At 47.3% G+C, this 22,969-nt stretch overlaps 1 protein-coding gene across 5 annotated transcripts in view; it reads left to right on the forward strand.

Moving 5' to 3' along the window:
* Positions 1-22,969, forward strand: part of NF2 (NF2, moesin-ezrin-radixin like (MERLIN) tumor suppressor) — a 48,934-nt gene that overhangs the window by 8,197 nt on the left and 17,768 nt on the right. For all 5 annotated transcript variants that reach the window (XM_074920888.1, XM_074920887.1, XM_074920886.1 and 2 more), the window contains exons 2-13: positions 3,339-3,464; positions 4,508-4,630; positions 6,873-6,956; positions 11,474-11,542; positions 12,040-12,122; positions 12,820-12,895; positions 13,195-13,329; positions 15,612-15,686; positions 17,112-17,225; positions 19,567-19,689; positions 20,074-20,291; positions 21,682-21,787. In XM_074920888.1, the coding sequence (XP_074776989.1) occupies positions 3,339-3,464; positions 4,508-4,630; positions 6,873-6,956; positions 11,474-11,542; positions 12,040-12,122; positions 12,820-12,895; positions 13,195-13,329; positions 15,612-15,686; positions 17,112-17,225; positions 19,567-19,689; positions 20,074-20,291; positions 21,682-21,787 (1,332 nt within the window). The remainder of the gene's footprint in view (positions 1-3,338; positions 3,465-4,507; positions 4,631-6,872; positions 6,957-11,473; positions 11,543-12,039; positions 12,123-12,819; positions 12,896-13,194; positions 13,330-15,611; positions 15,687-17,111; positions 17,226-19,566; positions 19,690-20,073; positions 20,292-21,681; positions 21,788-22,969) is intronic.

The raw sequence follows: 22,969 nt of genomic DNA on the forward strand, positions 1-22,969 counted from the left end.
AGCATCAGCCTATGCCAGTGGTGGGAATCGCTTTTCTCTGTAGAGCCCCTGCTCAAGCCTCTACGTGCAGGGTTGCTCTCTCTTGTGTCCTGGTGCCCATTTTTTGTAGTGCTTGGCCTTCCTCCTTATCACCCTGTGACAAGAGGTTCTCATAACCCTTCTGCTCGTTTTTGCGGCTGGTTTATCGACTTGTTAGCAAAGGAGCGGTTGTGAAACTTGACAGAAAGGTTGTGCACTGAAATAAATTGTCCAGTTGCCTGCTAGTTGGAAATGACTCTTGGTGCAGGTTAATAAATAATGCAAACCCTGTTAATAGATGCCAAATGCGATGTCTCTGCTGGAGAAAAAGATGATGCCAATAACCTGTACTGGAAGTACTCTATTCTAGCCACTGGCTGCTGAGTTTTAAGTGTTTAGTGCTGTTTACTTAAAACGCTCTGCTGATAAATTGTAAGCGCTCTGTACTTAGTAAAGAACATAAATTCCAGCTCTGCAGAATAACAGCCTTGCAGCACTTACCCTGTTTATAAAGCAGCTCGTCCACGTATTCCTTCAACGACTCGCCGAATATATCTAACAACCCGCCGTGCGATCGTGCTAATGGCAGAACGCAAAGCTGCAGATGCAAGAGGCGATGCCTGCAGCTGATCAAGGATGCTGAAGCGACACATCCCGCTCCATCCTGCGGGTCGGGTTAAGGTTATCGTGATGCAGCTTTTTATTGCGAGATTGAGCTTTATTATAGCATCGTGCCAGCTGCTCTGGCGTAAGGCTGAAAGCGGATTTTTTTGCTCAGAGCCTTTTTGTTTTGTTTTCAGGAGCACGTAACAGCTTGCAAAGTCGTCTTTGTGCTTCAGGTGTCACTTTAGTGCAGAATGAGGGAATGATGTTACGGGCAGAGCATGGGATGGGGAACTGCCAGCCTGTCCTGGCTCTCCCCCAGACTCTCTGGCCAGCCTTGGACAGCAGCTCTCTTCGCCTCCTCTTGCCTGGGGGGGTCTTTTTTGTGTTTTATGGCCAGGAAATGTGGTAGTTAATGATATGAGGCCTATCGAGTAAGGATGAGGAGGGCTGAGGTCCTGAACGTCTGTAAAACAGTTGGAGTTCAGCTGTCAAAAGATGCCACTTGAATGCAGATCGTTATTTTAAGTACCGAGGTGTGGAATGAAATCATGTATGTTGAAATAAACGTGGCTGCTGTTCCATTTATATATTTAATGAAGGTAATTCAGCACAGTCGGGGAGGATGTCTGTGCGGTGTTACGGTTGGAGACTTTAGCACTGTGCAGGCAGGAATGTTAAATATATATTTCTGCCATAACGTACGCATACAATGACAGAGTGGCGGTGTAAAATCTTAACAGCAGAAGCAATCGCTTAAAATATTCCCGTCACCAAATTGAAATTGCAGGGGGGGGAAAACCCACAAAACTCTTTTTTTAATGCTTGCTGCTGGTCTTCAAAACTAGCTGCCAGCTTGCTTTTAGGGAGAAAAGCTTTGGATCGTGCCAGCTGATGCAGTGTGGTGAATGAGGTTTGGGTGCCTGTGTGAAACTCTGCAGGGGTGGCTTGGTGGAAATCCCATCCGGGGTGTTGTGGGGGAATCGGTGGGGTTGCCCCGGGGTTGTTCAAAACATTGATCCCGTGGGATGTGGAGCGATGTCTAGGGAGGAGGCGCACCCGTCGGCAGCACACAGGAGCCTGTCCTGGGAAAGGTTTGGTGCAGGGCTGTGTGCGTGCAGGCACTGATCGCTCCTCTAAAGCAGCAGGCTGAAATGTGGTCTTTGCAGACAGAAAAAAACAGCCAATAATGCTTTATGCAAAGCAGTTTAATTCTAGTTAAGAAATAGCCCTTTGATGGTAGCCTGGTTTTATGTGCTTACAGAAATGGTACAAAATAGCTGTTTAAATGTGTCTCGCTCTGTTTTGTCTGAACCCTCAAATTAACCTCCCTCTTAAAATAATAGTCAGGAAAAGATCTTCTGCAATCTGAGCCATCCTGTGCCGAGCTGGAGCTCATCATGGGGACTGGAGGCTAGCTAAATGTGTGAAATTAGGGTTTTATAATTACAACACTGCAAAACTTGCTCTTCCTGGTGTTTTTGACCTCAAGGTGTTGACGGCGCTTGATATGAGTTGCGGAGAGGCTGTGGAGAGCCGTCCGGGGGTGTTGTTTTTTCGGAGGGTAGCGTCGGCTTTATTCTTTTCTGGGACTGTCAGCGTGTGTTGTGTGTGCGCCCTGGGAGGGGGAGAATATAGCGATATACTCATTTAAAGGAAACCAGCAGAATGGCAATAAGCTTGTCCTCAGCGGCTTTGCCCACAAGGCGGCAGTGGGTGATAGCGGGAGCGGCAGGACGCCTGCACCAGCAGCCTCTGCCGTGCCTGAGCATTAAAATTGATGCTGTCCAGGTGGCACCAAGATTGAGTCGTAGTGACAAGAGAATGTGCCGAGATCCTTTCGCCCTAGGGCTTTAGAGTAATGGCCATATGTCTCGGTCCAGCAATTGTTTCCACCGTGCAGATGGAAGACCAAAGTGGCTTTGGCATATTAGATTCATCTGTTTTATGTCCCTCTTCACCTTTCTGCCTCCCAACGCCTTCTGTTTTTATGAGCAAACTTCAGTAACAACATAGATGCAGCTGCAAGATTGCTCGAAGGACACAGTCTTTGAGCAGGAACAATTTTCTCTGCTCCTGAGCTGCTTCTGTCACCAACAATTTCAGCAGAAAACGCAGTTTGACTCTATCAAAACATGCTCCAGGAGAACCGCTGACTTCAGTGACATTTTTTTTTTACCTCTGCAGGGTCGGTAGCTCTGGATGAACACACTTTGTACATAGATCATTTCACTTGTGATTTTTGGGAGCACATTGTGCTTTTGTCTGTGAAACCCTGTTACTGATGCTGGAGTTTGTGCAGCGCTTCCTGGGGCTATAGATAGGGACATTAAAGCCACCAAGGGGCAATTAAGAGTGATTTTTATTTCTTGCTGGGAACTGTCAGTGTGTGATGCAAAAGGCACCTGAACAAACCCTTCAGGTCCTCTGTTGAATGTCAGTGGGTTGCCAGGGGAAGAAACAGGGGGGTTTTACTTACAGCGTTGTTTGCAGGGGTGCAAAAAAAATCTCATCTTGGTTTCCTAATGAGGGAGGAGTTGGTGATTGGCAGATGAGATCAGATGGAAGGATATAAAAATGTTTCCTTATCTGTACCAGATGCCTTCTTCACACTCTCCAAAGGTATTGTGTGGTGAAAAAAGAATGCATTTGGTTGAACAGAGCTCAAGTTCTGAAATCCATCTTTATAACTCTGCTTCCTGTTTGTTTTCCTGCAGGTGAAGTGGAAAGGGAAGGACCTGTTCGATCTCGTATGCAGGACACTAGGACTCCGAGAAACCTGGTTCTTTGGGCTTCAATACACTATCAAGGATACGGTGGCTTGGCTCAAAATGGACAAGAAGGTTGGAACCCCATTTTGGTTGAGAGGTCGTGTGGGATGGCAAAGGAGAATGTACTTTTTTCCTCTTTCTTTGCTTACCCAAGGCCGTGTTACGTGTGGTATTGAAGTAAACTGGGTGAAGTGTATTTATTCTATAGCATCTGTAAGTTAAACAGGGAAGAGTTGGCAGAGATAGCCCACCCCTGCTCCTGAGCTGTGAAGCCTCAGACCATGCACACTGAATCCCCCTGAGGCGTTTTGGAGGTTGCCATGCTAGGATGCTGGACTTTAGGGTGACTGTAATGTAAATGAAACCTAAAAGTCTCTCATCTGTGCCCCTGAATGACAAAACCTTTAGTGGAAAAGTGAAGTTGCATCCTGACTTTTGTGGTTGAGATGTACAAAGAGCTAGGGGAAGAGAACCAAAGGAGTGAAAAGGAGATGGAGGTAAGGGAGGAAACACTTCCCAAATATGTGAGCCTCCAGGTTGCCAAGGGGTGGGTTAGAGAAGTGACAGGTGTGGTTCTGTTTGCATCCAAAGGATGTTACACTAAAAGCAGACAGTAATCAAGACTGTAAAAGAGATCTGTCTGTCTCACATGTCATGCCAAGGTTTTAAACTAACACGAACCTGAACTGAACAGTGCCAGCACAGTAGAAAGGTAGTGAGAAACAACACTGGAATAAATACAAGAGGAGGCAGTGCAGGGAAACGGCGAGAAGTCGGATGGTGGCGTAGCAGGATATAGCATCGCTCTGGCAGATTCAGAAGAGGTGACGTGCACACCAGAGATCAGAATCAACCTTCACTGTCTCATTTCGCATGCTGTTTGTATCTGCCTTGTTTGTTTTCTTGCATAGTTAGGAGTGTCAGAAATGTTTGTTTGTTTTCTTTTTTTAACTATGGTTTCTGAACTACTTAGGTTGTTTCATCTGTTCTAGATATCTAAAGTGCTTGACAAAAGATGTGCTGATCTGAACAGGAGGGAGCTTGTGTCTTGGCTCCAAGAGACCAAGCGCTGAAGGAGCTGGAAAGAGTAGCTGAATGGCTCTTGTATCCTATAGGTTCTGGATCACGACGTTCCAACAGAGGAGCCCGTCACCTTTCACTTCCTGGCCAAATTTTATCCTGAGAATGCAGAGGAGGAACTGGTCCAGGAAATCACACAGCACTTGTTCTTCCTGCAGGTAGGAGCCATGTCAGTACTCTGTTCTCCAACCTGAGGGAGAAGGAGCCAGGATGAGCAGAAGCATGAGAAGGTTCCAGGGTCAGAAAGTTGGTCAGTGGAGTGTTATGTTCACACCTCTCTGATGGGAGTTGTCTTCAACAACAAAAACTTCTTAAAATAGGTCCAAGATGGTTTGTCTGGATGAAGCAGTCACAGATGCCCAGACTTGCAGACCTCGTAAACTGGCTGTCAGGAATGATTAGGTGATTTGTAACATTAGAGTGTGGTAGCTAGGGGAAATGAATCTGTCAGATGTGGGCTTGAATGACACACACAGCCTTGGAGTCCACCTCTCTGCAGGGTGTGGATATCAGTTGTGCTGAGGGATGGCAGTTGCCTTTGTACATGATAGCATCGTTATGTGGAACAGGGGAATTTTGTCCTCAAGAACAGAATGCAGCCAACCTGTTTCATGTTCAGGCTGTGTAGCAAGGTTCACCTTTTTGCAAAACGGCCTTCATATAACTGGAGCAGAAGAAAATCCCAGAAACACAGCTCCATCAGAGACTGATGGCAAAAGCAGGGGAGATGGGGAAGCCCAATGGTACTATCTGCCCCCGTAACTCCTGCCCTTATGTTAAGCATTTGGAAACTGGTGAATGCATATTCAGGCTTTTTTCTTTTTTATTTAAAATACATTACAAAACTTTGTGTCTGGAGAAATCAGCTCACCTGGTGTTTTAGCAGTGCTGTGTGGCTAGTAATGGAGGGTTTCTATCACAGGAGCTCTCTTTCACACAAGATTAGTTTTCCAAACTATGCCCTGTGTCAGCTACGATTACAAGGAATAGAGTAGTCCTACTCAGACCCCTAGGTACTTAGTGAGATGTTTCTTTTGCTCTGTGGCTGTTAATTTGAAGTTTCTAAAACAAATAAGTTATAAAAATTTTAAAAAGACAATAATTCTTACATTTGTTACACGAAAGTAGAGGGAACCTGTATTTGGATGCTCTGGGAAGTACCACTGTAGACTTCAGCGTGCCCTGCCCTTTCAAATGGATATCAAAGTGAGCTCACCAGCTTCTTGGTACTCCTCGGTCTTCCAGAGTTCATCTTTGTTCTTCAGAGCTGAAGGACTTCTAAATGCAAAGTATTGCTGTTAATTTCCAAGGTCTGTCTCAGGCACTAGTGTCTCTGTAGGGCTATTTTTAAATGTCTGATTTGCCATGGGCTTTCTCCTTGATGAGGAAAAATGCTGTTGTCATCTTTAAAAAGGAAAATTGGAGAGGAAAAGCAGTTATAGCTGCATTTTATAAATGCAGACTGTGACTTTTCTACTAGGATTTTTGATGATGAGAGGAGCCCGGGTTCCTGTAATGCATATGGGAAATGGGAGCACATGTAAGCTTGCAAACTCTCCTGTTTTTATCTTAATGCAGGAGAATATCTTCTGTGATTATGTTGTAACCAACTTTGAAGGCTCAAAACATGTTATAAATTCAAATCGGTGTTACTGCATCTCTGTGACAATCCATTGAAGTCTCATAGGAAATAGTATGCTCTTTTTTCTATCTTTATTCAGGAAAATTAAGTGTGCAAACCCAAAAAATATTGAACATGACAGGCTTAATTTTTTAATGCACAGAAGCCAGGAAACATAAAGCTGTGGCTTTTGGGAACTGCACGTTGGCTCTCCTGGGAGTGTGCACAGGGCTTTGCCTGCTGCTAAAAGCACTGCCACGGAGGTGACCTGCAGCTCTCCTTGCTGCCGCTGGGATTGGAGGGAATTAGCCTTGAGCACAGGTGAGCACTGACTGATAATGAGGCCTGAATATCCCAGAGCAAAACCTTTGTGTGCTCAGAGACTTGGCTGCAAACTTCTTTTTTAATTTAGTGGCGTGTATAGATGTTGTATCAATCCATAGCTTATGCCTTAAGAGGTTTTATCTTCATGTTTACATTCAAGACTTTTGCCCCCCCTGCTTGCCTTTAGCAATGGAATATAGTTTCTGTCATTTTCCACATATAAATTTAGCTCTTCTCACAAACCTGTCTGAAAAAGGTGGCCTGTGAAAGCCTGAGCCCTTCCCTTCCAAGCCACCAGAGACTTCCTGGGCCTGAATTGTAATTAGTGTTAGGAAAATTGTTAACTGTGTGGTTGACAGCTCGAGTTAAAACAAACTGCAACCATCTGCTGTGACAGTCATGCTTTGCACTGCTCCACTAAATGTGTGTTATGTGTCCTTTACTGCTACGTGCAGGTGAAGAAGCAGATTTTGGATGAGAAGATCTACTGTCCTCCTGAAGCCTCTGTCCTGCTGGCCTCTTACGCCGTCCAAGCCAAGGTAGGCACAGGGGGATTCCCCCAGGGCCTGCTGGCGTTGGCGGTGGGTTAGCGTTGCTCCTGGGAAGTGAGGCCCTTCGTGATGTACCCGCTTCCTGAGGAAGGGGGAGGCAGGGAAAGTTGTTAAAACCTGGGAAGTGAGGGGATGACACTCGCGCTATTGCCTTCTCTGCGTGGCTGGTTTCTGGCTGCCTTCAGACGTTGGACAGATTTTTGCTTTCTCTTTCCAGGACTCTTTAGCAAGTGCGCAGCTCATGAGCTGCAGTGCCTGCTCAAGTGTGGCTTACTACTGGAGCAGGTGAATTCCCCGAGCCCATGCTTTTTTGGATCTCCTCCCTGCTCTTGCTGTTGTAGCCAGAGGCAAACCTGCCATGGGACTCGCAGCTCCGTTGCTTCCCCAGAATACTTGTCATCATGATAACTACTTTATTTTGACTACTACAGCTTGCCACGTAAATGTTATTGCAGTGTTAAAGGGCTCTTCTGGCTTCTCCATATATCTTGGGTTTGATCTTGGATGTTTGGCCTTACTAGACAGAGGAAGAGAAGTCGTCAATGCTCATTAAGTTCCCCTCGTTCCTTGGCTGAATTCTTCTCTGGACCCAGAGTCAGTGTGTTTTGCTGAGGATTTATTTAAGAGCACTCTGTTTTTCAGTCTGAAGCATGCAGCCTTGGACAGCTTGCAGCAGCCCATAGCAGAGGGACCCCTGGGGTAGAGAGCAGCTCGAGCTTCCTGTTCTTGCAGAAAGGGAAGTAATTTATCACTGTATATGCACGACATGCACTGCAGCTCAATTAACCAGTCTTCTAGCTAATCTCCAGTTTATGTGTGTAAAGATCATGTCTCTGGAAAAGGAGTGACTGGAGTCCAATTGCAGCTCAGCTATGCTATCACTGGAGCCTCGTGGTTGTAGTCGGTTCTGACTCTCTGGATGCAATTTAGGGAGGCATTTTGGCTTGCAGGACCACAGGTAGGTGGCCATGCCTGGGTCTGGCCTGTTGGCCTGTCCTTGAGGAGCACAGCTGTTGAGCAGTTGAGGAGGAGCAGGCCAGCTCTCTGCTCCATGAGACCACCTTAGCTGGCAGTGCCGGAGGGGGGATTTGGCTCTGTTGCCTGAAGAGAGGGCCCGATCCAGGCTGGTTGGAAACAGAGACCAGTCCTCAGTGTTTCACTGCAGCTTTTTCCATGTTGCCATGTAATCTTCCTCATACTTGTTTAGTCCATGCCTGGCTTGTCTGAAGGCAGCCCTGGGTGACATGCAGTGGTGTTCTTTGATGATGAATGTTTGAATTTACTAGAAAAAGATGTTTCCTCCTTATAGTCAGAATATTGATGAAACCGTATTTTGTTCAAGAGACTCATCAGCCAGGGAAAGACAAGTTACTTTAGAAAGAACACTTTTCTGCTTGTCTGAAACATTCATCGCTCTTATTGGAGTGCATGAGTAAACACTTACTTGGCTTTTTCTCCATTGACCTGCTGAGCTGAGGATACGTAGGGGATGACTTTTCCTGTTGCCAAAAATGAATAAACCACTGGGTAAATATTGAGCGCTGTTAACTCTTGGCCGTGACGGCTTCAGCTTGCGCGATCGGAACAGGCTGTGGTTTGGTCCGGGACTGTTGTGCCATCCCTTTTCTCTTCTTGCAGTGTGGCCGCTGACCTTGGGCTCAGTAGCACGCTTGACGTGCTTGACGCTTGGTCTGGAGGAGGTCAGCTCGAGTCAGAGCAGTTCTCCTAACCTCACGCATCTTGATTCTGCACAGAGATTGTGAGAAGGTGGAGGAGGGATGCCTTTTCTGATCTTTCCTAATGTGCTTTCATGTCTGCATCAGACATGGCTTTTCCTTGCTGCCCCTCCAGGTGGGGTTTCCCCTTCTGCTTTTTTGTCGGCAAAGGAGAAAGCTGAAAGCGTGTCTTCAGTACGGAGCTGGAAAGAAAGATGTTGCAGGTCATCTCCTTCCAGTTAAATAGGATAATGATGTGCTTTCTGGACAAGAAAGCAGCCACTGAGCACAGTAATTTCACTAATAACTTGCTGATTTGCATGATTAGGGGCATAATAGCCTGACATAGCGGTGTGTTTGCAGCCATCTGATTGACAGCCAGCTTGGTTTGTACTGCGTTGCGCACCTACCTGCAATAACAAAGTAAGCGTGTGGGTCATAAAAAGAAAAGCTTATTTATTTCTATATCGTTGTGTTGATTTGGGGAATTACTATGTGTTTTCCCCTCTAGCCCTGCATTCAAACCACCCACACTACTCTCAGATATTGGAGGCAGTTCAGGTTTTAAACAGCCGGGAGAGACATGGAATCTACTGAAAAACGCCTCCCAGCAGAAAATGGTCACATCCACGAGGTTCTTCCATTTCTTGCCCCTTAAAGGCAGATAGCTGCCATGCTGCAGCCCTCTCAGCACTTCAAATCTTGTAGCACTTAGCAAAGGGCTCTTCTATTATTTTTTTATTATTTTTTTCCCCAAAACAGACAATACTTGATGTTCACACTTTGAAGCTGAACATGCCTGTGTTTATCCAAGACGATGTAAGCCAGGTATATGAATGAGGTAAAGGCTACTTCCATGTGTAACTATGAATATTAATCATGTAGTTCAATTAACAGGAGCTGAAATTCATGACAGTTTTGAAGTAATTATTTAATTGAGAAGGTCTTTAAAAGTTTGTTTGCCGAATCGTTTGAGCCAACATATACTGCAATACTTAAACCATTTGTTGATTTTTGACTCGTGAATAATTAATGTTCTCATCTAGACTCCCTCTCAGTACAAATATTCCTTTGGGACGTGGCAATATTTTTCACCACATGAAAATCACATAATCCATACTTAGTCTTGGGTCTCCACAGTAGATCACAACAAAAAATAATTGTGTTAATCCTATTTGCTATTATTTTCATCACCTAAAAGTGATTTATTTTCTGCCTCTGCAAGGTTATTGGAGTTGTTTCCTTTGCCAGTGCCACGTTTTTATTGCTGTTCCCTTTTGATGTGGGTTCAAGGGACGTGTATCTGCAATGCGCTGCTTTCTGAGAAGCTCTGAGCATCTGTAGACCTTGCAAGACAGACAGTTGCTGCTGCTCAGCACCCTCCTGAATGAAATCCGTGGCGGTTTTGTTATGTTAATTGAAGTCTGAGTCAGTGTTGATTGTTGCATGCTTCCTTCACATCTGCATTGGCTCCAAATCAATATTTGCGTCTTTAATCCCCGCTTGTCGTCTATGAAACGTTGCTTGCCGGACTGCAGAGGGGATGTATGTGTAGACTTGTGATGCTGAGCTCTGGTTTTAGCGTGCGGCGTGATGGTTCTGGCGTTAAAAGGAGGCTGATACAGAAAGCTTCCTGACTTAATACGTGAGCACCATGTGTGTCTTGGTCTTAGTTTTAAAAATTGTCACCATTTTGTACTTTCTGAGCTGAGGTTCCTCAGCAAAGCAGGGATGGAGGGCCGTCTCCCTTGCAAAGTGAGTGACTTGAGCAAACGTTGCTGTGTCATGTGTAATTGGGTAATGTCGCTGCAGAAGTCCTGTTTGCTAGGTGAATGAAAATCACAGCATTGCGTGTACGTGCCTCACATCCATCGTCCTCTTCTCTTGAACTTGCTAGGTTATTTGAGGTGCTGTTTTCTGGCTGTTTCCTGCCCTCTTAAGCTGTACGGGAGGTAAATTCATTTTCACATGCACTGCAGGGACACTTGGCTTTTCAATCTGTTAATAAGCAGTTTTATTTCTCAGTCACTTTATATGCTGCTCAAAAAGATGTAAATCTAAACAAATAGTAGTAATTACTGGATGCACTTAAATCTGAATTGGATTCCATGACCCAGTTGGGCAACAGACCCTCAGGCTGAAACGCTGACAGCTGCCCAAGAGCAGTCTGCAATTGTCTGTCAAACTCCTGTAATTTTTTTTTAATATTTGTTCGTGAGGGTGGTGAGCAGCAACACAGAAGCCACCATCTGCCTCACCTGCTGTAGATCAGCCTTTGGCGACAGGTCTTTGTCCATATCTTGACTCCCTGTCCCTGTGGGAAGGCAAGGACCTCACAGCTATAGAGTGAGTCTTTCCCTGCAGCAGAGGACGTGTTTTCTGGGCATGGTAATTAGAATAATTCCTTTGGAAGTGATCATCTTATCCAACTGGTGGACATCAGCTGATGGTGGGAAGTTTTGATTTGCTTCCCCCTTTGCCGCGTGAGTAGAAGGAGGGTGTTAGTTTCCATCGGCTATCAAACAACAAAGAAAATAATTATTAAATTTACTGAGCAGCGTGCGTTCTCTGCTCTAACAGGTTGTGATGTGAAGGGTGTAAGCAGTCTGCATTTTTTTCTCTCCCCAAGGGGTGGGTGTGTAAGGGTGAAGAGTTTTACTTGCCCGTAGACTTGAGAACAGTCAGTGCTGGGTTAATGGTTGGACTAGATGATCTTCAGGGTCTTTTTCCAATCAAGATGATTCTGTGTTGTTAACGTGGAGTGGGCACGATGTCTGTGCTTCTTTCCAGTACGGCGATTACGATCCCAACGTTCACAAGCGAGGCTTCTTGGCCCAAGAAGAGTTGCTTCCAAAGCGGGTAAGGAGCTTGGCTGAGCGGACGAGTAGGGTTCCAAGCCTGGTGGTGTTTTGTGTAACAGAGCCCTTTGCAGAGAAGGTCTCTGTGGGACTGCCTGCGGTGTGCACCCTGCTTCGCTTTCCTTGGGCTTCCTTACCAAGGCAAGCAATCCCAAAAGATGTATTGAGAAAGGAGAAATCAATCTCTTTCTGACATATTTTAGTAAAAACAGAAGCAAATGTTTTCTTTCTTTTCACGGTTTCATCCTGCCTGCGTCTCCTCACGATGGCCTGGGGACAGTTTGCCTGTCCTGTGTGCTTGAGAGGGCTGAGCGAGCGCTGGGGGTCCGCAGAGTGCGGGGCTGAGACTGCCCTGCTCAGAGGTGCCTGTCTTGTGGTTGGACATGGTGCTGGGGAGGGGTTGCTTGGGGCTCAGGTGTTTCTGGCTTGCTTGCTGCCTGAGGACACTCTGACAAGAGCAGCAGTGTGACCTGTTCTCTGCCTCCCCTTGTACCTCAGGTAATAAACCTGTACCAGATGACTCCAGAGATGTGGGAGGAAAGGATAACGGCCTGGTACGCAGAGCACCGAGGCAGAGCAAGGTGAGTTGTGTGCTGCAGTGGTGGGTCAGGGTCAGTCCCCTCGCCTGAAGAGTCAGCAGGGCTTGGGGAGCTTGGGCAGGTGATGGATGAGCTCTGCTGACAGCAGCATTGATCCCACCACACCTCTGGAGCAGACTCATGGAGGGCAGAGGGCTTGTTTTGATCGCTCTGCATCTGCCCTGCTGTCCCCTGACTGCTGACGGTGTCCTCGAGAGAATTTAGGACTGATGGTCAGTAAGGGGCCACCTGCAGAGGGGCAGGGAGGCAGCAGCCCTGCCTGCCCTTTTTGGGCCAGGAGAAGAAATGGGGATTCAGACTGACGAGGTGTACTGCTGCATTGGGTGGTAAAATGCTCCTTGTGGGGGATAAGCCTAAAGTCAGATGGATCTGAAACAGGGGCCTCCCAGCCAGGGATTTCATATTTATGCTTGAGGGATTGGGAGGTGGAGAAAGCAAGGCTTGAAGTGCTGCGTCTTGCCAGGCAGGCGTCAGCAGCCATTAAGATGCCGGCAAGCTGCAGAGTGGGATTTGCTGTTGGAGTTTATTGATCCTGCCAGCAAAGACAGGCTTGACCTGTGTGATAGAGACAGTCCAGGCTTTAAAGCCTTGTGTGTGCCTAGGATCAGAAAGAGCAGCCATCTCCCTCTCTCTGATCCTACCAAACATTGTAACACTGGCCTTTTTTTTTGTCTGACAGAGATGAAGCTGAAATGGAGTATCTGAAGATAGCTCAGGACTTGGAGATGTATGGAGTGAACTATTTTGCGATTAGGGTGAGTGTAGGCTGCGGGTCATCTTTACTTGCTGATGTCACTCTTGTGTTAGTCTTCATCTTTTGTGCTGCTCTGAGATTGGGTGAGTGGAGCTTCGGAGAGGCAGCAGACCTGGGGGATGGCTGCGGTCTGTTGGTGAGAGTCCCTGCTGCAGCGTGTTTCGCTGCTAGCTGCCAGGGTGGCAGGAACTCTCTTTAATACCTAGTGCTGGTGGGTCACTGCACGTAGCTAACAGTGGCTCATGTCAGACCCTCCAGGTGGAATAAAAGGGTTTTCTGCTCTGCTCTTTCCTCCCTTAGAATAAAAAGGGCACGGAACTGCTCCTTGGAGTTGATGCCTTGGGTCTTCACATTTACGACCCAGACAACAGATTGACCCCTAAGATCTCCTTTCCATGGAACGAGATCCGGAATATCTCATACAGCGATAAAGAGGTATGGATGCATCTCCCCTCTTCCCTGAGAGCAGCAAGAACACAATTGCAATTTAAATTGTCTTCTCTCACTTCTGTGCTTGCTATCACCGCTAAGGGCAGTTCAGCTTCTCCAATTGAAACCTTAATTCCAAGCCTTTCTGAAACCTTCCAGGAGTGGGTGTACAAGAGGTCAACTGGGGGCTATTCTCCTGTTGGTTTGAGAGTACGTTCAAACCCCCTATGTAATTTTTTTTAAAACCCAAAATTGCTGTTGATGTGCTTAGCTCAAATATCAAAGTTCAAAAGTTGAGATCTCTGCTTTACTGTATGCATTACAGTATATATTACTGTGTATATATACTGTTCTATGAAATATAGCGAGATGTGTTTCTGGCGAGAAGAGCTCTTGCCATATCATTACATCATCTTGAGTTTTCAGCCTGCCGGGCTTGGCATAACAGCTGGAATCTTTTTAGGAATTTGAGTAATTTAAGACTGCTCTTGGATAGATATTTATTAAATCCAGAGCATAAATACAAATCTTCTGAATCACTGGCCACCAAACCTAGTTGCAAATAACAGTGAAATTGGCTGTGGAGGGAACGCTGATCTGCTCAATTTTCAGTCTGAGTGAGCTGCTCAAAGAAAACCAGCTGCCATCATGATAAGGAAGAAAATTAGCTTCTTAATTAAAAATTGTTTTCCATTCTAAACGTGATATTGATCAGGGTAAAAGCTAAAGGTTTCTCATCAGCTGCATTTATTGCATGTCTTGTGAAGTTTTACAAGTAGTAAGGCCGTGCTGGGATTCTCTTTGCTTGTTTTACTCCTTAAAAATAAAGAGCTTCACAACTCTGCAAAACAACCCAGCACTTAGTGACTTTCAAAGTCTTTCCTGCCCGTGACAGATGAGTGCAGTGGAAGCTGTCTGCTTGGGCATTGCCTCAGAAATCTGGGGATTGAAGCCTCTGTAACCAGGCCTTGACACAAGACTGTAATAGAGCTTTGTCTTGGGGGAAAGGACTGCCACCTTCCATCAGGTCAATCATCTGTGTAATAAGATGACCACAAGTAGACCTGATGTGATAGTAAACAGGCTTAATAGCTGGGTATGACAGCTGCATCGACATGACAGAGGGGTTTAATCTGTCGAAACAAAGATTGACTGTTTACATGGAACTGAAATTCCTCTCCTGACATATTTCTGCTGTTGCTTTCAGTGACTGGTGTGGGTTCTGCCAGAGCCCAAGTCCAGGGACGTTCACGCATGTCTGCCTGTGTGAAAGTCTTAAAAGATTGGCTCTTAAACTGACAAAACAAAACACTGCCAGGGCGAGTTCTGCTGAGCCTTTTCAGGCAGTACAATGTATTGACAAATAGACCTACTTTAATGGACACAGACTGCCTGCTCAAGCGCTATCTCTTCAGCCGGTTATTTTTGTAGTGTGTGGGGGAGTGATGGAATAGATGCATGCCTTCTAAAAAATGCGGTGTTGTGGAGCACTCTGTCTCTTCAAGTATCCTTTTGTTAGTTCAGAGTCTTCTGTCTATCCAGGGACTGTGTTACCAAAACTTCTGAGCCTGGCGATGGGCGATGCCACCTATATCTTCTTGAGAGACCCACTGTGGGAAAGCTCTTTGGAGAGGGTAAATCCAGGCCATGGTTACAGCTGTTAGGTTGGCACATGGAGTGTAAATACAGGATAGAGCAAGGGAATAATGTTTTGAATTGCGGAGCAGTCTTGTGACACGGCTGACTTCTGGAGAACAAAATGCATGGAAAATCATTTTGGGGAGCCCTTGCGAGCGGAGATGTCAATGGGAAGGGTTGTTGCTGTGTTCCTGATACAACCCTCCTGCCCATCCATCGGGCAGCTGAGCTGGTCCGTCCTCCCTTCAGAAGTGCCATGAGTTTCTGCTGTACCTTCTCCATTCTCTGCAGTTGCCAGGAGAGCAGCATCTTGCCGTTCCTCGGGAGGTGCTGAGCTGTCTCTGCCTTCTGCAAGGTGCTCTGCAGAGGACGTCGGCTGTCGGGCATTGCAGTCTGTAGGTGGACAGCACTCTCATTGCTTCTGTGTGGCACTCACATTTTTCTGACTGGGGGAACAGTTGTCTCCTTGGTTGCTGTTGATACTAGTTCTCTTGCTTGGCTAAAAGCCATGGGGACAGCTCTCAGCCTTGTTTGTCTGACACTGCTGACCTCCTCTGAGCCAAAGCTTTCAGTAAGACTTTTATAGCTGTGTTTTTATTAAATGCACCGCTCTCTGATAACTCTCTCCCTCTTTATTTTTTCCTTTTCAGTTTACGATTAAGCCATTGGACAAAAAGATTGATGTTTTTAAATTCAATTCATCAAAGCTGCGTGTGAATAAGCTGGTAAGTCTACAGACAGAGTAATTTCTATCGCCTGCAGCAGTAGTTTCTTTTGGGGCTTTTCCTTTGAGCAGTGGGAGGGAGTGTGCTGGCCTGGCTGGACTGCAGATGTGATTTGGTATAGCAGTTACTACGCGGTCATAGCCTCTAGAAGAGAAGGGGGAAGGTCAAGTCAAGCTCCTTCACAGAACCTCACCCCGCTCTCCTGTTTTTGTGCTCCCTTTTCAAGCTCTTGGGTTACAGCTGACCTGCATGGCAGAAGCACTTAGTGAGTAAAACTTTCTCATCAGCCCCATCTTTGCTCCAGACCCCCTTTCTTCTCCTGCAGATCTTTTCTCTCCTGTAACGTAGATCTCCCTTTTTTGGGATGCACTGTTACCAGAGTCACAGTCCTGGCTCTTCCTAGGCTGGTCCCTTCTGAGGACACTCTCCTTGTACAAGGATGGAGGAGGCTCCATTGAGCTGTTCTGTTCTTCATCTGTGTTGGAGACTATGTATAGCTAGTGTTCTGGATTTGGTTTCTGGAGGAGATTTTGATCCAGATTCTGTGGTAGCTGTGCACCATTGTTAGGTTGCACAAAGGATCTTTGCTGGCCTGTACTTCACGTACCGTAGGGAAGTGGGGCTTCCTGGCAAAGGCCTCGTTCACTGCACTCATCAGGGTCGTACTGCTGAAGCTCCTCTGGCTCTGGAGAAGTAATATGTGACTTGTGAAATGGAAGATGGGCATGTGAATCAGTCCTTAGAAAAGAGCCCGAGTTTAGAAACCTGCTTTTATTGCTGAAAAGAGCTGTCTCTCTTCTGTGTACCCACCCCTTCGCTAACCCTCCTCTAGTATTGCCACCTTCCTTGTCCTCCTTGAGGACCAGAGGAAACCACATTGGTGCTCAGAACCCTTCAGCAAAGGTATCTGAAGATGTCTGAGGAAGCTTTTGATATAAGTCTTCTGTTTGTCCAAGATGGAAAGTGGTTTTCCTCCTTCTTTTTTAAAATTTTTTAATCTCAGTGCTTTAAACATGCAGCTGGGAGAAGGTGCAAGTTCATCTTGAGCCTGAAGAAAGGGGGCAGTAAGAATCAGAGAACTGGTCAGAGCTGTAGAAGTTTCTGTTTCATTATTTGGCCTTTTTAGGGCTGGTATGAAACTTGCCAGAACTGTGCTGTACTGGATGCACAGAAAGCAGAAAATTGGTCTCTGCCAAGAGCTGATAGCCCAGGAGCTGATGTTTGGTATGGGACTTGGCTCTGCCTTGGCTCCCTGCCCCTCATATGGGTATGAGAGCTCATAGAGTTTGGGATCAGTGGGTGGAAGTGCTTACAAGCACCAAACCAAAACAGTTCTAGTGGTTTTGTGTGTCAAGAATACAAACCACCTCATCGTCATCATGTGTACAGCTGTTTCTCTCCGCTCTTCACCCTTGACTGGAATAGATTCTTCAGCTGTGTATTGGAAACCACGACCTCTTCATGAGGAGGAGGAAGGCAGACTCGTTGGAGGTCCAGCAGATGAAAGCACAGGCCAGGGAGGAGAAAGCCAGGAAGCAGGTGAGAGACCTCTTGTTATAACGAGACTGTGAGCCAAAATCAGAAATGCAAATGAACTTGGGAAGGAACAGTCTCCAGAATGACATCAAGCACACAGAGCAGCTTTGAGGGAAGGTCCAGCTGAACATCTCTTTTTAGTGTCCTGCTCCCACATTGCCAGTCATTCTCAACTTGGCTCTGCAGGTTGATGGCAGCCTGGCAGCCCGAGTCCAGCCACCACACTCGGGGAACCAAACTGGGAGGATGGGAGGGAAGAGCTGATCTGGGTGTCCTACAAGTGTGTGTGCATCTTCCTTGCCTCACTTTGTGTCTGGGCTCCGTAGCTGGAAAGATGTAGTATGCTGGGGTAGTTGCTTGTAATTAAAGCAGGGGCTGTGAGGGGGAGCTGTGCTTTGCCGTAGTTTTTCACCTCATTTTCTAATTACATGATGATGGAATGCACACTGACATTTCGGGGCGTGCAGCCTGCATGCTAATTCGGTGCTGGCCTCCTTTATCTGCTGCAGGTCAGCCCAGGCGGCGAAAATGGCTCTTTGGAGGCAGCAGCGTGTAGCCGATGAGCATATATCAGCAAATTGGATTGTATGAATCATTGTTTTCTGCTTGTAGACCTTTTCTACTCCCTGAAACCTGCACAGCTAATCTGAGTCCTGGTGCTTAGAATATAAATGTCCCTTTCGCAATAAAGCCGCTAGATAGCAGCAGAAGAAGCCAAAACAGTCACTTGCACTCAGGAGGGTCTTATGCTCAAGGGACTGCTAAGTTAATGGATTCGAGCATTCCACAGAGGTCCCTGTATGGTGCCGGATGTGGTGTTGACGTGCTCAGCTGACCTGCAGATGTGCCATGGGTTATCCTGCAGGCACCTCCTGAAGCAGTTCTCCTTCCTGTGGCTTGTGGGGTGGCAGGAAAGAACAGGGCATGAGTCACTACAAGGGCAACCAGGCCAGCTCCTCTGGGGAAGGGGGGCATCTTGCTTCCTGTGGGGATTCCTCTGGGCAATATGGAGTTGGCATTAGTGGAGCAAAAGGTCCTCCTTGGAAGGAGCAGCATGGTGTCCGCACTGGTGGCTTCAAGTTTTACAGTCCCGTGAGTTTTTGATGCCTATGAATAATGCCAGCAAGACCTGAGATCCTGGGCTTAGTTGGACATCTGGGAGAGGTGAGGGCACAGAAAGAGTGGAAGATTCTCGCATCTCCTGAGATCTCAAATCCAGAGCACTTGTGTCAGGCTTCCCTCTCCCGAGCTAGCCACCATGCTGCCTCACCCGCTCTCTTCTCCCTCCCCAGGATCTGCTGTTGTTAACTGGTTCCAGACAGTCCTTTTATATTGGGAATTCTTGTTAATGGAAGTACTGAGTGGGATACAGATTGTAATGATAATTAATGGGGGGAACCTTTAATAGAAGGAAGCAGAGCTGTTGGAACAGTGGGCGTCCTGCTTTCAGAACACAGTTGGTGTCCAAGGAGCAAAGAAATGTGTCTTGTCGCACTTATTTCCCTTATTAAACTCAGCAGGTGGCCTGTGCAATGCTGGGAGTCCTAGCTGCAGTGTGGATATTTATAATGCACCCATCTCTGTTGTACTGAAATGCTTTAAACTAGGTGTGTTAATTAGCTCGATGACTCCCTTTGGGCACTCGGCTAGCAGAGAGGCAGTTGTTGGGCACGCTCTGTCTGCACAGCACTCTCAGCATACTCTGGTGGGTTGTCTCAGCGTAGCTTGGATCTTCCCCTCCTGGAGAAGCGCTGTTATCTCCTGCAGACTGAGCTGGAGGCAGAGAGTTCATTGTATCTAGGAACTGACAGAGGTGGTCACACTCTTTGTGGCATCCCTATAAATGAGTGGAAGTGAAGTTTCCAGGATACTGGGTTAGATGTCTGATCACGTTCAAACTCCTGCCTTGTGCTGTGTCTGTGTTTGATATTTTGAAGATGCCCTCAGACTACCCCTAAGCCCAGTCTCACTGTCTGTTCAACTTGCCATAAGAAACTCCAGGCGTAGTTGGAGCTCTTGGGACCCAACTTGTGTGAGTCCACCCTGTGAGTCAGCGCAGGAGGGCACGGTCTGGGGACGTAATCAACTGCAGGCAGCTCGTGCGGCAGCGCTGTGGGTAACAGCCTGATCAGAGGATAGGGGATTGTCTTGGGAACGGCACGTTTCAAGGGAGTAGGGTGCATCAGGTCACCCCTGTTCAGTGACGTTGCCTGTGTTGATAAGCAGAGGAGGCAGCAGTGGAATCCTGTGCTCCAACCCCCACACTGTGACCCTTTCTCATCCTATGGAAAGCCTTTCTAACGTGCGTTATTTCTCTTTGCTTTTGCTGATCCCTTTTTCCTAGATGGAACGGCAGCGTCTGGCCCGAGAGAAGAAAATGAGAGAAGAGGCTGAGAGGACGAGGGATGAGCTGGAGAGAAGATTGATGCAGTTAAAGGAAGAGGCAACAATGGCCAACGAAGCTCTGGTAGGTCTCTGGGAGGCTGTTTCCCGAGGCATTGCATCTGTTCCTCACTCTTTCCACTGCTGAAGCGTTTTAGGAGGCACACTGTGACTGTACTATGGCTATTCTCAAACTGCTGCTGGTGGACAGTGAGCAGGAGGCTGGATGGGATGGATTTCATCTTGCTAGCCTGCTGTGGGAGGAGCACAAAGGAGGGTGATTTGGGACCGAGCCTGGGCACATCCAGGTCTTGGCTGCAGAAGGCTGCAGGCTTTCATGGAAGGGAGGGACTCTATGGGCCATGGCGGCCGTGTGGAGCGAGCAGCTCAGGCCTCTGCTCTGAGGGTTGTAAGCACGTTTGGGGAGATATTCAGTGCATTTAATGGCTTCATGTGCCTTGATTCTCAGATGAGGTCTGAAGAGACAGCAGACTTGCTGGCTGAGAAGGCTCAGATCACAGAGGAGGAGGCCAAGCTCCTGGCTCAGAAAGCAGCTGAGGCTGAACAGGAGATGCAGCGAATCAAAGCCACAGCCATACGGACGGAGGAGGAGAAGCGTCTGATGGAACAGAAGGTGCTAGAGGCAGAGATGTTGGCACTGAAAATGGCGGAGGAGTCGGAGAGGAGGTCAGAGGGTACAACCTTGCAGCTGCCTCTGCTTTGCTTTCCTACCCCCTTCTGACTTAGCAGGAACGGTGGCTCACGGTTTGAGTGAGTCCATCTGATGGTTTGCAGTGAGCCCTTGGCCTCCCCTGCATGTACAGCAGCAAATGGCCCCAGGGCTCAGCTGGTTTCTCTCTCCATCTCGCTGTTTGCCACAGCTGGGCTGTCCCTGCATGGGAAGAGGTGCTGGTAGAGCAGTGGCGGCCTTGATCTTTCCCTGGATTGGAGCTGGAGACCCTTCTCTGAAGCCTTCTTTGGGAGAGATACTGTGGTGAAAGCAGCAGGGAAAGGGGCCGTCAGCTAGCGGGGGAGAAGGTACCGTGGTCCCTGGCACTCTGCCTTCCACACCTCTCACGCCCTGACAGCAGCAGTGGAAGCCAGCTCCACTTTTGGGTGATTTCTGCAAACACCCACTGCACTCCCCAAAGTACTTGACAACATTAATAACACTTTTTTTTTTTCTTCTGGATGGTAGAGCTACATTCCCTATGCTCTCTTTATTCCTCTATTTACCTCTCGTTGTTTATTTCTCCTTACCAGTCGTGAGCTCTCTGTTTCAAGTTAGCCTTGAGGTCTCCATGGCTCCTGGAGTCCTTGCTTCTTGTTAAAACTGGTGTTTCTGTCCTCTTGATACCAGAGCCCAGGTCCCATGGCACATTTGGTAGTGAGCAAGTAAAAGATCACTCTTGTTTCCTTCCAACTGATTACTCCTTGCCGTGTGAGAGCTTGCTTGGCGTCAGCCCTTCTGCTTAGACAAACGCTGCCCTTGTCCATCTCTTCTTGCCTTGGTCTCTATCTTGTGAGGTCTCCACTCAGATTTCAATGCAGCAGAGAACGTGTCCTTCCCTCCTTTGGCTTTCTCGTTGGGCGGGGGGGGGGTGGTGGTGGCCCTTGAACCTCAAGGGTAAATACTAGCACTAAAATTGTTGGGCTCTGCGAGTGGGCAAAGCTGTGCAATCTGGGTGCTTTTCCATTTCTGAATGCAGTAAATAATCATTAGCAGAGGCTTACTGTCAGAAAACTGCCTCTCCTATAAGTCTGAGCTTAACTTCTGAAGTTGTTCTCCCCGTTCTGGCATATTGGCATGCTTCTCCAGCCCTTAGCCTTCCTTACTGATGCTCGTGCAGAGCCCATGTTGGAGCTGTCCTTCTGTAGCTTGGATTTTTGTGCTAATGAAAACGTTCCACATGTCAATGGTTCTGGTGTTTCCCTTGCTCAAATGATTTCTTAGTTTGGGACTTGTTGCAGGACAAATCTCAGCCTATTCCACACCTACACTGTAATCCTGCTTCTCTGTCTTCTCATTCCTCTCAACTTCAGTCTGATATTTGCCATTTGCTATTTTTCTCTGTAGGGCAAAGGAAGCTGATCAGCTAAAGCAAGACCTTCAGGAGGCTCGCGAGTCTGAGCGGAGAGCAAAGCAGAAGCTTTTGGAGATCACCAGCAAGTCGTCCTACACAGTAAGAGCGATCTGTGTTGTAGTCCCCAGTTCCCAGCCCATGAACGTGCCCTCCTCTGTAGCCTGGTGGAGTCTCCCGTCGCCATGCTGTCGGTGGAGGGTGTGGAGCTGTCTCGTTGCATTGCTTAGCAGCTGTTCAGAAGCCCTTAGCAGTGCCTGCCCTTTTCGTCCAGGCATCCTGTCCAGCAGAAGATCACTTTGCTCTTTTTTCTTTCCCTCCACCTACCCTGCCTCACGCTACAAGAGCTGCTGGTGAAATTAGAGACAGCAAATTTTAAGCCAATTTAACACATGCCAGAGCCATGCTTTGCTAGCACTTTTGGAGTGACCATCTCAGCAATAGCCTTTAAAACAGGGTTAAATACTTATGAAATGGAGGATGTCCTTCTTCTTGTTAGGTAGGATAGAGGTTGTTCAGAACCTGTAAATTCATTCTATGGGCATAAACTGGATACTGTGTCTCTATGTGCTGGAAAAAAACTTCCTTGAAGGGAGATTATTCCATAATTGCCCATTAAGGGGATTTCACACCTTCCTCTGAAGCATCTGGTCCCTGTTGCTGCCGGGGACTGAAACGCCAGACTGAATGACCATTGCTCCAATCCGTCTGGCAGTTCCTTTCCTCAACTTCTCTAATTGTGCTGCAGGGCCTGCAAAACCCATCAAGTGCTCCCCTTCCCATAGCTCGCACCTGCCAGGGATGCTGGCTCAGCTGCCTCGCTGGCCTGAGGGGTGAAGGGGGAAGAGCTCGACAGCTTCAGGAATAAACTCGACAGACATACGTGGGAGATATTGACCTATCTAGTACTGAAGTTTTAATTTGTACCTGCAGGCTCCTTCCCCCCTCCTCTGGAAACTTTCAAGGAGCAGATTGAAGAGGGCTTGAGATGAAGCAGCTTTTCATCCCAACTCTCTGAAGTTCCCTGCAGAAATGTTCAGGAGCTTTTAAAAATGGCAGTGGTGGAAAACATTCAGGTGGTCTTAGCTATGGGACACTCAGTCAAGTGCTAGATACCTCAGCGCTTGATAAAGCTTAGCTTTGGAGTGCTCCTTATTTTACACGGCATTAGAATTCTGGGATCCACCAGTTCTTTAATTCTGGTTTTAACTTGTGCAGAGGGTGGAGTGTCCTCATGGAAACTGCTGCATGGCTACATCAGCTCAGTGTTGTTTTGGCAGCTCT

Source organism: Athene noctua, chromosome 17, assembly GCF_965140245.1.
Source record: "Athene noctua chromosome 17, bAthNoc1.hap1.1, whole genome shotgun sequence".
NCBI classification, from domain to species: domain Eukaryota; kingdom Metazoa; phylum Chordata; class Aves; order Strigiformes; family Strigidae; genus Athene; species Athene noctua.